This window comes from Suillus discolor, assembly GCF_016758755.1.
Source record: "Suillus discolor strain FC423 chromosome Unknown F5147scaffold_9, whole genome shotgun sequence".
Taxonomy (NCBI): domain Eukaryota; kingdom Fungi; phylum Basidiomycota; class Agaricomycetes; order Boletales; family Suillaceae; genus Suillus; species Suillus discolor.
In genome coordinates, this window is record NW_024541256.1 from 411,519 (window position 1) to 430,489 (window position 18,971).

General features: G+C 43.1%; 1 protein-coding gene across 1 annotated transcript; it reads left to right on the top strand.

Moving 5' to 3' along the window:
• Nucleotides 1–6,899: 6,899 nt before the first annotated feature.
• On the top strand, nucleotides 6,900–7,720 carry F5147DRAFT_769994 (uncharacterized protein; the record flags this gene model as incomplete). Its single annotated transcript, XM_041441101.1, has 2 exons — nucleotides 6,900–7,250; nucleotides 7,295–7,720. The coding sequence occupies 2 exons, from the start codon at nucleotides 6,900–6,902 to the stop codon at nucleotides 7,718–7,720; spliced, it is 777 nt and encodes a 258-aa protein (XP_041296624.1).
• Between the last annotated feature and the right edge of the window lie 11,251 nt (nucleotides 7,721–18,971).

Genomic DNA, 18,971 nt, shown 5'->3' on the forward strand with positions numbered 1-18,971 from the left:
TCAGTAAGTGTTCTTCGGTGACTTGATCAATGACTAAATATTTGGAAGGCTTCATATTGGTACCGCACCTATGGAATCCATATCGCTGGTATCACCATTTATCCAGGAGATGAGGAATCTGGTCGGCAGGCCTCTGGCTTTTTTGCAGGGTCTAACATGGTGAAGGCTCTCATTGACGCTCGACAAGTAGATGTAAAGTGCTTGATAGATGAGCTTACTACAATCCTAAAGTGTGTTTTTTTGTCTTTTTCTTTGAGGGGATGTGATACTAATATACATGGGATGCGTTACAGATACAAGGACTTGGAGGCTGCCAAGCAGAAGGCAAGAGTCTCAGTTTTCTCCCACCGCCTGTCGCAGTCCCCAATGCTCCCCTCTTGCGCAACGGCAAATCCGCCAGGGATAGAAATCGCATGGTGGCACCTTTAATCATCAGTGAAGCATTTGGTTTGTGTCTTATTAGATTCAGCTGTCGGTGTACTCACATGCTTTCGGTAGCTGATGCTGGTCATCCCTCTAAAATGTCGAACAGCAGGTGGATGAGGATGCTTGACATCCTTTACTCTATGCAACTTTGCATTCATGACTGGCCAGCAGGAGTTCCACCCCCTGGCCCTGATTTTAATCTCAAATCGCTGTCTGCAAGTCAATTATGCCCCTTAGTGGGTCCATATCTCAGGATGCATCTCAGCAACATGTATGAGGCTGAGTTGGGCCGAGACGAGGACGAGGATGATGCAGAGAAAGCCACGATGACAAAGCGGAAAGGTAAATCAAAGAAGTCCAACAAGAATCGCAGAACTTGCGGCGTGGTTGTGCAGGAGCCTGATGTCATCTTATCTATCAAGGGGTGGACTCATGCGTATTCAGGTAGTCTGTACCCTATATAAACTAACATTTTTTTTGCATTACAGGTCAGCTATCAGACTTTGCTGGATACTCTCACGAGGTGTACTCAATCCCTCTTGTTATCGACACAGATGGCATCATTTTACGTCATCTGGAAGAGTCGGAGAAATTTATCAAGGACCTCCCTCCCCATGTTACTGAGCATTTAAACACAGGGACTTCATGCTCTATTGGAGCTTCGTGCTCTCACCAGGAAGCTTTGTGCTTGTACCCTGCAGCTCCATGCTCCGACTATCGGGCTCCGTGCTCCAACTCTGGGGCTTCGTGCTCACAACATGGGGCTTCACGCTCACAACATAGGGCTTCGCGCTCGATTCCACCTGTCCCTATTCACACTGACCATGATGAACTCCTGGATCACAGCATTCACTCAGATGAGTCCGATGACGATCTCCCACCGTCATCTCCACCACTGTCATCTCCTCATGCGACTCCTCAAGGTTCGAATGTAGCAGCAGGACGATACCAGTACAACTGTGTACGTGAAGATATCCGCCGCTCAATGGCCTCTGAGACTAGGAAATGGACTCGTGATGATTATGAAAGTGCAAGGGAGGCTGACGACATTGAAACGGGAATGGTGGCTGCAAGATATCGGAGCAGGACCCATGTACGTATTTTTACATTGTATCTTTGTCTTTATTTCTCACATACTTTCACATTGCAGGACAGGGCAAGCATGGGTATAAAGTCCACCAAGGGTCACAAGTATGTTGTTGCCGTGTTGCCAATCTTACTGTGTTAATTGTTGTCTATTCCCTAGTCATCCTAAGCCATATGTTCGTGCCTCATCAAAGGCACGCATGGGACCTGCCCTGAACCAAAACACTATGCACTTGCCATCTTGTTTGGCAGTCGTGCCATACTCTGAGGGCTCTCCATCTTCGCGCCAATATGCCTCACGTCTTCAGCCTGCTCATGTTCTGGATTGCCATTTACTTCCTCCTGTAGATGAGGATGAATTTGAGTATAACTGATGTTTACAGCTTTTATAACCACCTGTCATATTGTCTGATCTCGACTATGATACTTGTCATGACTTATGCTACTACTTGCCTATGACTTACCTCACTCATTGCATGCCGATGACTCATGTTAAAATTCTTATGCATATGCAAACATGCTTTTGTAATCCATGACTCATGGTTTATGTTTTGTCCTCTATCTTACATGCTGATCACAATTGTCTAGACTTACCTGATATCAAAGAATATTACTGTGTGTGGTTTTTCCTCATGTGCACGGTCTTCTGCACTCGTGCAACATTATAAAGATCAATATCAATGGTGTCTATGTCTTGTGACTCCGCTCTCTCATGCTTCTCTACTTTCAGCTTCATACTCTTGAATCACTTCACCAATGGAGTACATTCGAGCTACATGTAGCTACACACGACACATGTATTCATTAACCAAGTGAAAATAAAGTAAGGTAGACCTCATGCGAAAGCATTGAATGTCATGTGAGAGTGACTGACTGTTATCCATATAAGTTGCCAAAAGAGCCAAACAATGAGGCAGATGAATGTGGAGCTAAGTGCTGTAGCAATCGTACAATGAGTGTGCGTGTAATATGACTCGACTCTATACGGGTCGGTGTCTGCCTAGCTGCTTCTCTTGCAAGAAGGCAAAGCAACATGTACATCTCGCCCAATGGGGTAGAGAGGCTGTGAACTATATGGTGCGTGATATTATCAATAGATTGTGATAAGGATACGAGGTCGACAGGTGCGGAGTCTGCAGTGACCTGGCAATGAACGTGTCACAACCATGACAACAAAAACAAATTGGACAAACACTGACTGTAGCTGAAGACTGAGCTGGATCTAATAAAAATATTAATTGTTGTAATTCCAATGGACGTGAGTCAGCTGTTTTGACGTGTTTCAAATACCAGTCTTCATCAATGCCAACCCACTCGCCATCATGCAGTAATGCATGGGCTGGATGAAGTGTTGAAGGGATGGATGGAGCAAAGAATGAAGAGTGTTTGATTGCTGAAAGGACCTGGAAGTATGCGAGAGCTGAGACATCACTAGTAGCAAACAATGGAGTACTTTTGAGCTACATCTACATATGTATTCATTAATTGAGAGAACATGAAGGTAGTAGCTGAGTGATGTTACAGTAACATGGCACGAGTCCCCCGCCAGCAGACAGCCCTCTGCCACCGCACGGCTATAGACGATACAGGGTCTCACCAGCCCTATGACGATAGATGAAGATAGATGATGATAGACGATAAGCGGCAACTGCCGGCTTAGTCAGCGGTCTGGACCGCACGTGACATGGACATGACGACATAGGTCTAGAAGACCTATTTATGTTATCAAGATAGAAGGCAAGCCTCGTGTTGCCTCATGTACTGATAGAAGGATACCACGTGGATCCTATCTCTGATAGAAGCGTACCGCATGGACGCTATCTACGATAGAAGCCCGCCTCATGGACGCTATCTCTGACTCATAGATAAGCATATTAGAACCCAGCTTTAGGCTGAGCTTAGATACGATAGAGTAGCCTTATATAAGGTCGAAGATTACAAGTAGACGTTCCTTACTTTAATCTTACTAGGTACTACCCAGAAGCTAGTCTAATCAACTAGGTTTTCCCTGAACTCCTTGTCCCGCTAAAGCTACCTGCTCGACATCGACTCGTACCTTCAGTGACGCCTCTCACTGTCTGTAACCTCTGCTATCATCTCAGCGTAACCCCTCGTTAACCACCACGAGCTACGTTCGAGTACGCAACCTTTGCTTGTCTGTAAAGGCCGACGACTCTCAGCACTCGGTACCACTGTCGTGGTTGTCGCTGTTAGATTATCCTAGTCGCACACGACCGTTTGTCGTAACAAAAGATTAAAGTCCAACTCGCACGTCACCCATCTGTGACGCCAGATCCCTGATCGTACCTATCTTCAACGCTACCGAAGATCTGTAGAAGAAACCCCGAAACGTACCGGCCTGACCAGTCGCAAGAATATAAGAACCGCTGTCACAGTAGAAAACTTCCTGCTCGGAACACTACGAAGAACGAAGATAACCATCTCCAATATGGCAACTTCCCGCAACACCCTGGCCGCTTCCCACCTTACGGGAAAGGAAACTCGTATCTACCTAAACGAGAAAAGATGCTTTGTATGCCACGTCATTGGCCACAAAGCCGCGGGCTGCCCACAATGGCCCAGAACCCCGCGGAGAAAGATGATCGAAGAAGACCTCCGGTTGAACTCTATCAAAGAGACCGGAGTTAAGAAGAACGAATTACGGGTGAACGCCACCCTAATGACCAGAACGAGAAACACTCCCATCGCGACATCCATGGTCGTAGACTCAGGGGCGTGTCAGTCCTTTGTCAACAAGGACTTCTGTGCTACACACAGAATCTCGTCGCACCAGCTAGAGAAGCCTTTCACGCTCTCTAACGCTGACGGATCCAGCTTCGGAAAGAAGCCGATAGAGAGGTATTGCACCCTCTCCTTCCAGATTGACGAACGGGTATGCACCGAACGGTTCTACCTTGCCGAGCTTACTCCGAAAGAGAAGCTCATGCTCGGACAACCCTGGCTTATCAGCCACAACCCCGCTATTAACTGGACGAACGGTACGGTGACTCTCAAAAGCACCGTAGATTCCCGAAGAAAAGAAAAGGAGATTGACTCCGACCGGAAGAAGAACGGCAAGACGCCCCTCTTCCTGAAAGAAGAAAAGAAGGGCGCACAGAAAAGGAAAAGGTCCGTGTCCCCGACCACTCCCCGCGCCTTCTCCAGTGGCCTCGCTTCTATGAGCTTGGCACCCACGACGAAGATCGTACCGGTTCAAGAGGAACCGCACGGAAACCCGCCATCCGTGAAACTCCCCACCCCTACTGCACGATCTACGAAAATCGTAAAGAAAGATTCGCTGCCTCGTATTGACCTCGCAGCAAAACGATTCGAGCAGAAGAGACCGGCCACTGATCCGGAGACAACTCAGAAGAAGGTCGTAAGACCTGCGGTAATCACGGACTATATAATCCCTGACGCACCCGCGAAGAAGATCGGACCGGCTGTTCAGCCGATGAAAGAAGAGACTCCTGGACCTTATCAGTTCTCGGCGGAGCCTGCATCAGTCCTCGGAAAAGGACGTGCAGTTATGACAGAAGAACCGCCTCGCTCGAAGGCACCCCGACTGGCCCCTGAACCAGAGAAAACTCAGACGACCCCTAGATTCGAATTTTCCGGAGAACCGATCTCCGTTCTCGGAAAAGGAAGAGCCGTGTCGACGGCAGAACCACCTGAAGCCAAGAAACTCAGGTTTTACGAAAGCCCGGCTGATGATACCGACACAGCCGATGAAAACCCCATCCCGAATTCCCTAACCTCTCCATGCCTTCCGCGGAGATCCCCGCTGATAACATCGATGCAATGATGCAACACCGGGAACCCGCCCCAGAACCATCTTCCGACTCAGACTTCGACATGTTTGTAGAACGTGTTCGTCTTATCAACGAGGCCCATCGCCTGAAGGATATGAGCGAAAATGACCCTGACGAGTTTGCTCGTCTTGTAAAGAAGGAAGAAGAAGAAGTCGGACCGCAATTTATCCGCTTCACAGATATGGAATCTGACGATGACCGAAGCGAAGCAATAACGCTCGCTTCCGAACCTCGGGCGCTCTACGCGCCACACCCTGCTTCCAATCCCATTGAAAATATATGGTTGGATTTAGAAGAACCATCGACGCACTCTTGGCGCATGGTTGATGACGAAGGAATCGAAATCGAATACGAAGGCCCTGACGACGGCCTCGATTTTTAGACTGAAGATTAGTCATGGTAGACTAAACGGCTTATTGAGGGGGTAAAATCCCTGATTTATTCTCGTTTCACGCACGACACCCCCCACCACGAATACCATTTCCCGACTACTTCTGATAATCCCTGATGACGACTTCGACGATGAGCCCGGCAAGGCTTTAAACTGCGCACAGGCCCGGCACGGCCTTAAACTGCACGATGCTCCGCAAAGAGGGTAAACTACGACCAGCCCAGCACGGCTCTAAACTGCGCATCGGTCCGCAACGACCTAAAACTATGATCGTCCGAGAAGACGTAAAACTAGGAGAAAGGACGAACTCCCCGAACGGCTCCCATCGCCCTGGAACCCCTTATCCATGATCCTTCGACAATCGATGAAGATTCGTTCAACAAAGATTAAGAAGACCCCTCCTCGCGAGACGACCCCAAGAAACTCCTGCAAGCCTTGGCACCTACGCCTGGACCCCGCACCTTCTCCACCCTAATGAAGATAGTATCAACAAAAGGTTAATAGAAGATGACCTTCCATATCCAGATAGATCTTGAAAGATAGATCGTAACAAAAGATAACGAAGAAGAACCGGAGACAGAACGAACCCTCGGAAACTCCTGCAAGCCCGCGGATCTCTTATCCACAGAACCCCCTTCGACATCCAGATAGATCCGAAAGATCTCAACAAAAGATAAAGAAGACGATCCTCCGGAACGAGGCTAAACTATCACGAGGCGAACTCCCTACCCACGGAATCCTCCAGAACGACTTCGACTCTGATTAACAAAAGATAGAAGACGATCCTCCGGAATGAGGTAAAACTATCATGAGACGAACTCCTCGGAAACTCCTGCAAGCCCTCGGAACCCTCTAGATCCGCCGACCATATCGACAAAAGATAACGGAACGCACCCAGTACCATTATGGCAATGATTACCACCCTCTGATGAAGACGAACCTTGATCCCAAGTATCAAACAAAGGATTAACGAAGATCGTACCTATCACGGCACCTCCCCTCTGATAGTGAAGAACCGTACCTCGTTCCCGATAACGAGAAGATCTCAGCCTCATGGCTAGATAGATAGCGATAGAAGAACCTTAAACAAAAGATAAGTCTCGAATCAAGCGGAGCTTGGAAACGACCTGGACGCCATATAAGGCCTCTCCCAAGAACATCCTTCCCCAGAACCTCCCACCATCATGACGACCTCTACTGTAGAAGAAACTATCCGCATTGCACTTAAGGACTCCGACTACGGACGCATCCTTAAGACGATTGAGAACAACGCGTTCAGCGAGACCGCTATTCTCACCCCCATGTACTCCCAAGTGATCGACGACATCCTTGGTGAGCAAGACGCCAGACTCGGTGCAGGGACATCCCTTGCTGTCTGCATTATCCGTACCACGAAGCTGCTGGAAGACGTAGCCAATCGTGATGACCTCGATGAAGGCACGAAGAAACTTGCCGTGCTTCATTTACAGAAAAGGATTCGCGTACTCGCGCTTCACCTCCTTCCGCTCGACTTCCCAGACATCGCGAACCAAGCTGTCAGAACAGTCGAGGCAAGGCCTCATGTTGAAGAAAGATCCAGACCGGTGCGCTCGCTAAGAAGAAAGGCGGCCACCATAGATCGCTACCCGTACCACGCTCTGCAAGCGTTGCGGAGGATTCGGACACACGTTTAGAAAGTGTCCAGATTATGTTTGTTGCAGTCTGCGACGAACTAGGACCTGACCACCTGTCGGTCCACTGCCCTCAGCTCAATGGACGTATCGTACTCCAAGAGTTTAGAGATGAAGAGAAGTTTTTCGAAGCTCTCTTAGATTGGGAGCACAACCATAAAGCGCTCGCGGACCTCACGCTTAGACACCCAGCACCGCCTTCGCCCGAACCAGAAACTCCCCCCGTACCAGCCGTCTCCACGCCTACGACACCCCCGACGATGGAAGCTGACAATGAACACAGGATACTCAAAGTCGGTGACTTTGACGCTAGTAGAGGGGTAATGTTACAGTAACATGGCACGAGTCCCCCGCCAGCAGACAGCCCTCTGCCACCGCACGGCTATAGACGATACAGGGTCTCACCAGCCCTATGACGATAGATGAAGATAGATGATGATAGACGATAAGCGGCAACTGCCGGCTTAGTCAGCGGTCTGGACCGCACGTGACATGGACATGACGACATAGGTCTAGAAGACCTATTTATGTTATCAAGATAGAAGGCAAGCCTCGTGTTGCCTCATGTACTGATAGAAGGATACCACGTGGATCCTATCTCTGATAGAAGCGTACCGCATGGACGCTATCTACGATAGAAGCCCGCCTCATGGACGCTATCTCTGACTCATAGATAAGCATATTAGAACCCAGCTTTAGGCTGAGCTTAGATACGATAGAGTAGCCTTATATAAGGTCGAAGATTACAAGTAGACGTTCCTTACTTTAATCTTACTAGGTACTACCCAGAAGCTAGTCTAATCAACTAGGTTTTCCCTGAACTCCTTGTCCCGCTAAAGCTACCTGCTCGACATCGACTCGTACCTTCAGTGACGCCTCTCACTGTCTGTAACCTCTGCTATCATCTCAGCGTAACCCCTCGTTAACCACCACGAGCTACGTTCGAGTACGCAACCTTTGCTTGTCTGTAAAGGCCGACGACTCTCAGCACTCGGTACCACTGTCGTGGTTGTCGCTGTTAGATTATCCTAGTCGCACACGACCGTTTGTCGTAACAAGTGACATACATGTTCTTCAGGAAGAATCGGACATGGTGTCTCCCTAGTAGAAATGGAGTAATTCCAGTCAGATTAGTCTGTTAAAGGGGGTGGTGGTGTGCATAGTAGCTGAGTGACATACATGTTCTTCAGGAAGAATCGGACATGGTGTCTTCCTAGTAGAAATGGAGTAATTCTAGTCAGATTAGGCTGTTGAAGGGGGGGTGGTGGTGTGCGGTCTTCCCTAAAATATGAATAGTACACCTATGGTCCTTCCCAATAAGTTTGTGGTCTTCCCTATGGTCCTTCCCAATTAACTTCCGGTCTTCCCTATAGCATGCATATTACACCTGTGGTCCGTCTCATTAAGCCTGTGGTCTTCCCTATAGCATGCATATTACATCTATGGTCCGTCCCATTAAGCCTACGGTCCTCTCTATTGCATACACATTACACCTATGGTCCGTCCCATTAAGCCTGCATATTCCCTATAGCATGAATAGTACACCTATGGTCCGTCCCAATAAGCTTGCAGTCTTCCCTATAGCATGCATATTATACCTATGGTCCTTCCCATTAAGTGTACAGTCTTCCCTATAGCATGCATATTACACCTATGGTCCGTCCCATTAAGCTTACGGTCTTCCCTATTGCAGGCACATCACACCTACGGTCCTTCCCATTAAGCTTGTGGTCTCGTCTGCTTATTATTTTTGCAATGCTGTGGTATGCCATCCCTATTCATCTATCTATGTGAAAGTCTGGAGTACTATAGACAAAGGTTATAGTAAAGCTACTGGGTCCAAAGGTAGGTAAATGGCCATGAGGTACTGCAGCTAATATGGTTAAACAGGAAGGAGCCTCCTACCAAGATGCAAGCGGAGTGAGCATTGAGGAGTGGGTGTGATGAACCAACATGTGTGTGGTTTGAAGTATACGTACCAGCAGTGTTAGGTAGAACTGAACTGGGCATAGGACAATTTTCCAGAGGATGTGAGCGGGTCTAGTGGGTATATAATGAAATCTGTTGTGGGTTATGCGCCTGGCATGTTGGAGATGACTGTAGGTCATCTGGACAAAGTATACAATTTTGATATATTGTTCAATTATATAAAAAAAGCTTCATTAGGTTTATGGGGGGGTCTAGGAGGCAGGGCACAGGGCACAGATGCAATCCACAAAGGTAGGGAAATTTGCCAAAAAATTGTTAGTTGAAGACCCCAGACACCCCTACGTTATAGGGAATTCAAGTGGTCCAAATCATCATATGGTACTCCCACAACATATTCCCAATGGTCTTTGGTCCCTAACAACAACAGGGAAAGACCACAGAACATTGGGTAGACCACCAGAAAAGTACCTCTTAGGTAAAAACCTCTATAGGTAGCAATCAACCTAAGAGGTGTCTAAAATGGGGTGACCAAAGTGCATTGTCACACATGTTACAATTATTGAAAGGTCTGTCCAGTATACCCGACCATTTGTTGACCACTCAGTTGAATTTTCGGTGGAACAAATAGTGGCAAACTTCGCGCCACTACAAGTTGTGCCAGTCGGCTAGGTGTGTAAGAGTCCAAAGTTGCGGTGTTTGAAATAAGTTTTGTATGTACATATTTGGCACTAAGTACTAGGATGAAGACTCGCTACACACCACCAATTGGTTTGGAGTCTGTATTCATTTCATCTATTTAGCTGAGAAGGAACATTGTGAATGATAGACTTGCCTTATAGATTCACTTCTGAATGATTTGTTTAGAGATGCATCTAACTATTGTTAGCCAAAATGGATGGAGACCACCATATCATAAGAGCATCAATTTACTGGTGGCTGAGTGCTGATATTTTTGTGGTAACATGAGAAGCCTCTAAATCTGAATCTAAACCAACAATTACTTTAAGGTAATCAAGACGCAATCATTGTTTTATCAGTAATCTGATGTTACTGATTTAGATCTAATTATCTCCCCCACTGCATGCTCACCACCCAAGCCTTTATTCATTAAAAAAGATCAAACAGACACAAACAATATATCATTTCACAGGTTTCAAACCTGTAGGCCTTGATTAGAACATATTTTGAATCCATTGTGGTGAAATTCATGGCTAAGACCATTTCGTATAGAAAAAATGTAACATTCAATGGGTTTCAAACCTGTTACACTTTAATAGAAACAGATTTTGATTCTGTTATGACAACCACTTTGCTAGACACAACTCTGATCAGCTTGCAAGCAAACTGACAATGAGCATATGTCAAGGTGTGTTTTCATAAAAAAATAAATTTTATCATTAGCAGGTTTCAAACCTGCACAGTCCAAGAGAAACAAATTTTGACTCTGATAATTGCTTGGCAATTTGATTCTTAGCAGGTTTTGAACCCACACAAACAACTTTAGATTCTGTTGTATCAACTGCTTGGCTAAGACCAGTTATATGCGCTCCCAATGAACTCATTCAGAAGTGACTTATATAAACTCTAATGAGCTTGTAAGCAAATTGACCATGAGCATGTGTCAAGGTGTGGTTTTATACAAAAAATGAATTTTATCATTGGCTGGTTTCAAACCTGCACATTCCAAGAGAAACATATTTTGACTCTGATAATCACTAGCAATTTCATCTTTAGCAGGTTTTGAACCCACATGCACAGATTTGAAACAGATTTGGATTCTGTTGTAGCAACTGTTTGACTAACACCAGTTAGATCCATCTTTAAAGAAAACACTCAGAAGTGAATCTGCAAGGCAAGTCTACCATTCTCTATCACTCGCAATGTTTTCCCTCAGCTGAACAGATGAATTAAATACAGACTGCAATACAGCACTTTCAAAAAGCGAGAGGAGTGGAGCATGATGATAAAAGGTCTCAAATACAGTGCACTTCAACCTTACACATAAGTGAATAATGACCGGATGGCTCTTTTGAATCTCAGTCTTGACAGATGTGTATTCTTCCTCATTCCCCAGGTCATTAGGATCGAACTTGAAAGTTTGATGTGTAATCTGCCCTTCTTCTTCAACCAAGTCAAGACCTTTGGATAAAATTAAATTGCTCTTGTACTTGTTATTCCAAGTTTGCATCAAAGATACTTGCATTTGCCTCTGGTAATTTTTTAGAGAAAAAAAGCAGAATAAAAGAATCAACAGTGACCATGCTATTGAAAGAACTGACAAAATGCAGATAAAATATGCCTTGAGAATTCACTTCTGAATGAGTTCATTGGAAGTGAATCTCACTGGTCTTAGCCGAGCAGTTGATACAACAGAATCTAAATCTGTCTACATGGGTTCAAAACCTACTAAAGATTAAATTGCTAAGTGATTATCAGAGTCAAAGTCTGGTTGTCCTGGACTGTTTAGGTTTAAAACCTGCTGATAATAAGATTCATTTTCTATGAAAATGCACCTTGACACATGCTCATGGTCGGTTTTCTTAAATGCTCATCAAAGTTGTGTTTAGCCAAGTGGTTGTCATAACAGAATCAAAATCTGTTTCCATTGGAATGCAACACGTTTGAAACCTGTTGAATGTTGCATTTTTTCTATTAGAACATTCCTTGAATACTTGCTGATAGATAATATCTCAGACACTCATCTTTATTGGTCTTAGTCAAGGTCAAGTTGTCATCAGAGTCAAAATCTGTTTTTCTTGGACTTTGTGAGTTTCAAACCTGCCAATGATAACATTTTTTATTCTATGAAATCACGCCTTGACATTAACTCATGCGTACTTTCCTGAGAGCTCCATCCCACTGGTCTTAGCCAAGTAGACATTGAAACAGAGTCAAAATCTGTTAGGAGGATAATGGTGTATAAACTGAGCCTAAAAGTAAGTTGTAAATATGGATCCTATGAGCCTACAAAGATATGAGTCTCTACAGCAGATTTTTTTTTGTTTTACCAGCTAATAGCTGAGGCACGAGGCTAACCTAGAGTTTAGTCTATGAGCAAATTAGGTGAGGTGATGCATGCTTCTTGCTTCCGCCCACCTCGTGTTCGAACCTTTCTTATCTTTAGTACTCGACTCTGGTCTCAGTTTTTGCAATCCTATTCTAAAAGAATGTTTAATGGAGATTATAATGAAGCCATAAGACCTGATTTTACTGCAATCAATCATCAAGACGCTCATTGACATGCATCAATGGAGCCTTATGGATCAAATATGGAACACACATTTGTACCGCATGGCAGCGGGATGAAAGCTATAGAAACCCTAAAGCATGATTTGAGGTATTTGTGTTCAGGATGTGGAGCCATGTCACATGGAGCTCAGAGATGTTCTTGGACACAGAAAAGTGCATTCACAAACACCGTATAAAGCAGATGTTTGGGAGCATGAGCTACAATATGAAAGTACACATGAGTCAATGTCAAGGTGTGTTCACCCAGGAAAAACACATATATGATTCATAAGGAAATGTCAAGGTCTAATTTTTTCATAAAATGAAAATGTCATCATTGGCAGGTTTCAAACCTGCACAGTCCAAGAGAAACAGATTTTGACTTTGATGTTTACTTGCAGATTTTATCTTTAGCAGGTTTTGAACCCACACAAACAGATTTAGATTCTGTTGTATTGACTGCTTAGCTATAAGACCAGTTGGATGCACTCCCAATGAGCCCATTCAGAAGTGAATCCTCAAGGTACATTTATCTGCATTTTGTCAGTTCTCACATTAATTTCCAACATCCTCCTTGAGTCCAATCATATGTGATCCTTTCATTGTCGGTTGTCATTCATGACCCAATTGTTAATCCAAAAGACATCACAAACATCATTGGCCCACTGTGGTGGTCTGCCATCAGCACTTTTTCAGAGCAATTGCTAGATAAACAGGCCTAAGAATCAATTATGGTGATCATACTATTGAAAGAGCTCTCTTGAGGATTCACTTGTGAATGGATCCATTGGAAGTGCATCTCACTGGTCCAAGCCAAGCAGTTGATATGACAGAATCTAAATCTGTCGGTGTGGGTTCAAAACCTGCTAAAGATGACATTGTCGAGTGATCACCAGAGTCAAAATCTGTTTCTCTTGGAATGTGCGGGTTTGAAACCTGCCAATGATAAAATATATTTTCTATGAAAACAATCTTGACAATTTTCTCATGAGTGATTTTCTCAAAAACTTGTCTCAACTGATGTTAGCCATGTCATTGTTGCAATAGATTCAAAATCTGTTTCCATTGAAGTCTACAGGTTCAAAACCTGTTGAGTGATGCATTTTTTGTATTAGAACATGAACATGTCTTGAATATCTGCTCATAGACAGCATCTCAAATGTTGATCTTCATTGGTCTTAGTCGAGTTGTCACCAGAGTCAAAATCTGTTTCTCTTAAACTGTGCAGGTTGGAAACCTACTAATGACAACATTTTTATTTTTATTCTATGAAATCACACCTTCACATTTCCTACATGAATCTTACAATGAATCAGAAGACCTCAATTTTCTGGGTGACATCATGACTTTCTTGCAAGAAAAACCAAAAAATGCAGCATTCAATGGGTTTCAAACCATCAAAATGCATTCTCATAAAATAAAAATGTTATTGTTGGCAGGTTTCAAACCTGCGCAGTCCAAGTGAAACATATTTTAACTCTGATGATAACTTGCAATTTTATCTTTAGCAGGTTTTGAACCTGCACAGACAGATTTAGATTCTGTCATATTGACTACTTAGCTAAGACCAGTTGGATGCACTTCTAATGAATTCATTTAGAAGTGAATCCTCAAGGTATGTTTATCTGCATGTTGTCAGTTCTAACATTACATCATCAGCCCACCACGGTGGTCTGCCATCAGCACATTTTTGGAGCAATTGCTGAATAAATAGGTCTTGAAGTAGAGGCCCAGAAGAAGTCTGATGTCTTTTGCAATAAGAGTAGAATTAAAAAAATCAATCATGGTGACCATATTATTAAAAGAACTGACAGAATGCAGATAAATATGCCTTGAGGATTCACTTATGAATGGGTCCATCAAGAGTGCATCTAACTGGTCTTAGCTGAGCAGTTAATACAACAGAATCTAAATCTATCTGCATGGGTTCAAAACCTGCTAAAGATGACATTGTCAAGTGAACACCAGAGTCAAAATCTGTTTCTCTTGGACCGTGCAGGTTTTGAACCTGCCAGTCATGACATTTTATTATTATAAAATCACACCTTGAAATATGCTAATGGTCGGTTTGCTTGCAAGCTGATCAAAGTTGTATTTAGCCGAGTGGTTGTCATAACAGAATCAAAATCTGTTTCTACTGCAATGCAACAGGTTTGAAACCCATTGAATGTCATATTTTTTTGAGAACATGTCTTGAACATTTTCTCATAGACAGTATCTCAGACATCGATCTTCATTGGTCTTAGTCAAGTTGTCACCAGAGTTAAAATCTGTGTCTCTTGGACTTTGCAGATTTGAAACCTGCCGATGATTGTATTTTTATTCTATGCAATCATAATCTGATATTTTCTCATGGATAGTTTTCTCCAAAACCCATCATAAATACTCTTTTCCATATCATTGCCATGATGGATTCAAAATATGTTTCAATCAAAGCCTACAGATTTGCAATCAGTCAAATGATGCATTTCTTTTTCATACTGCAACATGCGCAATTGAATATTTGCTCATGGACAGTTTCTCAGACTTTGATCTTTATTGTTGCTAGTTCAGGAGTCATCAAAGTCAAAATCTGATTTTCCTGTACCAAGCAGGTCAAAAACATGTATCACTCAGCATATTTCAAGCATGCACAGTTCAAGAGAAACAGCCTTCAATTCTGTTGCAACAACCACTTGGCTAAGACTAGTTATAATGAGTTTTTGAGACAACCATCTATGAGCAAATGTTTGAGGTGTATTACTTTTACTCATATGTTGTTCAGCTTTAAGTGTGTGGTTTGATTCCTTCAGAATTCACTTTTATTATAAGCTTCACTCTTTTGTGGTTTGGATTAGTGTTCCCTTTCAGATCCTTTGGTCTGTATACTTTTTGAACTCTACATGCTCAGAAGGTCTGTCTTTGTTGATTGCAAATCCCTTTGAGCATTAGCTGACTTTGCGTCATTCATTATCCTCACTCAGATTCCTGCCTTCCTGCACCAGTATGGCAAATTCAGACCTTCTCATGCACATAACAAATAAAAAACCTAACAACACTATTTTGATTTACGACCAAAGTCTTGATGTAAACTTGGAGGGATAAGTAAAGGAACAATCCAATTCTTTCTAAAGGTCTTGACTTGGTTGAAGAAAAAAAAGAGCAGGTTACACATCAAACCTTCAAGTTTGATCCTAATGACCTGGGGAAGGAGAAAAAATACAAATTTATCAAGGCTGAGATTCTTTATTGTGCTTGTTTAAGTGGTTGCCAGAGTCAAAATATATTTCTCTTAAACTAAGCAGGTCTGTAATCTGTATAATGATGTGTATTGAAAGAACTGACAAAATGCAAATAAATGTGCCTTGAGGATTTACTTTTGAACGAGTTCATTGGAAGTACATTTAACTAGTCTTAGCCAAGCAGTTCATAGAACAAAATCTAAATCTGTCTGTGCAGGTTTAAAACCTGCTAAAGATGAAATTGCAAGTAATCATCAGACTCAAAATCTGTTTCTCTTGAACCATGACAGGTTTAAAACCTGTCAATGATAAATTCTTTTTTTCTACAAAAATATGTCTTGATATTTCCTCATGGTGTTTTAAATCTGTTGAATGGTGCATTTTTGCTATTAGAACATGTCTTAAATATCTGTTCATGGACAGCATCTCAGACATTAATCTTGATAAGGAAATGTCAAGGTGTGATTTCATAGAACAAAAATGTTGTTAGTGGCAGGTTTGAAACCTGCACAGTTCAAGAGACACAGATTTTGAATCTGGCGATAACTTGACCAAGATCAATAAAGATTAATGTCTGAGATACTGTCTATGAGCAAACATTCAAGATATGTTCTTACAGAAAAAATGTGACATCCCACAAGTTTCAAACTTGTTGCACTCCAATGGAAACAGATTTTGATTCTGTAATCACAGCCACTTGACTAAACACAACCATGATCAGCTTGCAAGAAAACCGACCATGAGCAAATTTCAAGATGTGTTTTCATAGAAAATGAATTGTATCACTGGCAGGTTTTAAACCTGCACAGACAGATTTAGATTCTGTTGCATTAACCACTTGGCTAAGATCAGTGAGATGCACTCCAAATAATGCCCATGAATAGTTTCTCAGACACAGATCTTTACTGGTCTTAGTCAAGTGGTCAACAGAGTCAAAATCAGTTTCCATCAGGCTGTGCATGTTTGAAATCCACCAACAGTGATGTCATTTTGTTTTTATAAAAAACACATCTTGTTATGACTCATGCCTCCTGCACATTGTATTCTTACCATTGGTCGGTCGAGCAGAAGGACATATGTGAAGGTTCATGAATGCAAAAGCAATGCGACACAGCAATGAGACGGGAGGAGTGTTTTGATGATAGACACAATGAATGAAGTGTGAATGTTAGCGTGGCCATCTAGAGAAGCGCGTGCAATAGTAGACCGAAGGTTTAGATTGTTAGTCCGAGTATTGCATGAAAACGGATGATAATTTTTGATGGGGGAAAAAAAGAAAAAAGATTCATGAAAAATCACCACTACTAAGTATATATGATAGCGCACCAAAGTGCTGTTCGGAGCCGAGTAGGTAGTGGTAACATGTAACAAGGGTCCATAATGCAAGTAATGTGAATATAAGTGATATAGCTTCAGAAATATAATCAGTCTAATACAAAAGAGATAAAATATGCACCAATGGACAAGCAGAGGACATGGATAGGATGGAGGAAGGACATGCAACGGAGCCGAAGAAAAGCTGACATGAACCGATGTGTGTGCATGAGCTGTGGCTGTCAGCCGACTGCAGAAAGGATGTGCACCACATAAGTGATAGTGTGCATAGTGTGAGGACCTAAGGGACACTGCAAAAATAGCCTCTATGTTAAGAACGTGCTCAAGGGTTGTATCCAAAGGGCTTGGCTTCAGCTCATGCACTGCGCCCCTTACCTGAGTATGTGCCTTTAACTTCCAAGGGCTAAAGGATGATGTCCAGAGTCCGGAGTCTGATGCACGTGAATTCTGGCTGACGTTCGGGAACAAGTGATAAGACTAATCCGGATGAAGTCCAAACTAGAAAGGAAACAGCGAAGGACTACCAAATGTAGAGGCAGAGGTGGTAAGTCAATAGGAGTCGATCCTAAGACTATCGGAGATGACGAGAAGAGTCTTAAGTTGGACAGAGGAGGGAATGAGCAGAATCTAAGATGATATTCGAACTAAGGAAATACAGAGACTTTACAGGGTTTATATACTATGAAGGACATAATGGAGAATCAGTCAGCGCAGTGCGAGGCTATGTGAGGCTATGGACGGAGCATGTGGAACGCCTAACACTAGTGTATCAGAACTTAGTAAAATGAAGACGGAAATGAATGAGGTATGGAAAATAAAGCACACTAATTGAGAAGGGACATACTAAAGGGAAAAGGCATGGAAGATAGAAGCTAACCGGATCCGGAAGTCCAGAGATGATTGTGTGATAGGTCCAGGTCCGGAACACAGGATATAAGGCTACAAGGACTCCAAGTCCTACATCACCTCCATTGTCAGAATGAAAAATCTTGACATGTAGCCCAGATATGTTCTCCTATCATACATGAAGGGTGTGTCATATAAGAAGAGCTTAATTCTTTGAGGCAAGTAGCTGAAGGTCAAGTGTGTGGGTGTAATTATCAAGGAAGATAATGAAGTATTGCTTCCTGTGAGGAGTGACAGTTGGAATCAGGCCACATACATTGAAAAACTAAATGAACACATTAGTATGATTAGTTTTAGACAAATAAAAAGATTGGTGTGGATGCTTAGCAAGGATGTATGCCTCACAATACAAGAGAGGTGCAGCTGAGTCAACTGTCACCCCCTTAGCAACATGTCCAAGATGCATCTCCTTTGTAATGTGGCCAATGTGAGCATGCCAGAAATCAAGCAAAAGAGGCACATGTGCAAAAGCAGAGATGTTGGGAGTAGGTGGTGGATGTATCAGGAGGACTATATCACTTACCTCTTAGATAAACATGTCATGACTGGCTACAACCCTGTGTCCTTGTATATAGATATGAACTTCCCTTTCAGCCATCCAACATATATTTATTCTCATGTCAATGATTTTTCAATATAATCCTAAGCTTATGGTGAGGCACAATCAAGTGTGATGTGTCAGATAACATTCACACTTGACATTGGGCAATTTTTTGTGATGATGATGCTTGGACTAAACATAGTGTAGTGGTTGGTGCAACTGCTCACCACATACCTGGCTCATTCAATTGTGCCCCTCACAATCCAGCAGAGAAACTTAACACACAGTACAAAACTTGGAAGTTTCAACTCTATGTTTTTGGCCTCACACCTACACTCCTCCATACCATTCTATTATAAGACATATGGCTCAATTTCCGCAAGCTCGTACGAGGGATTCATATACTATGTTAGTACAGAATCTCAC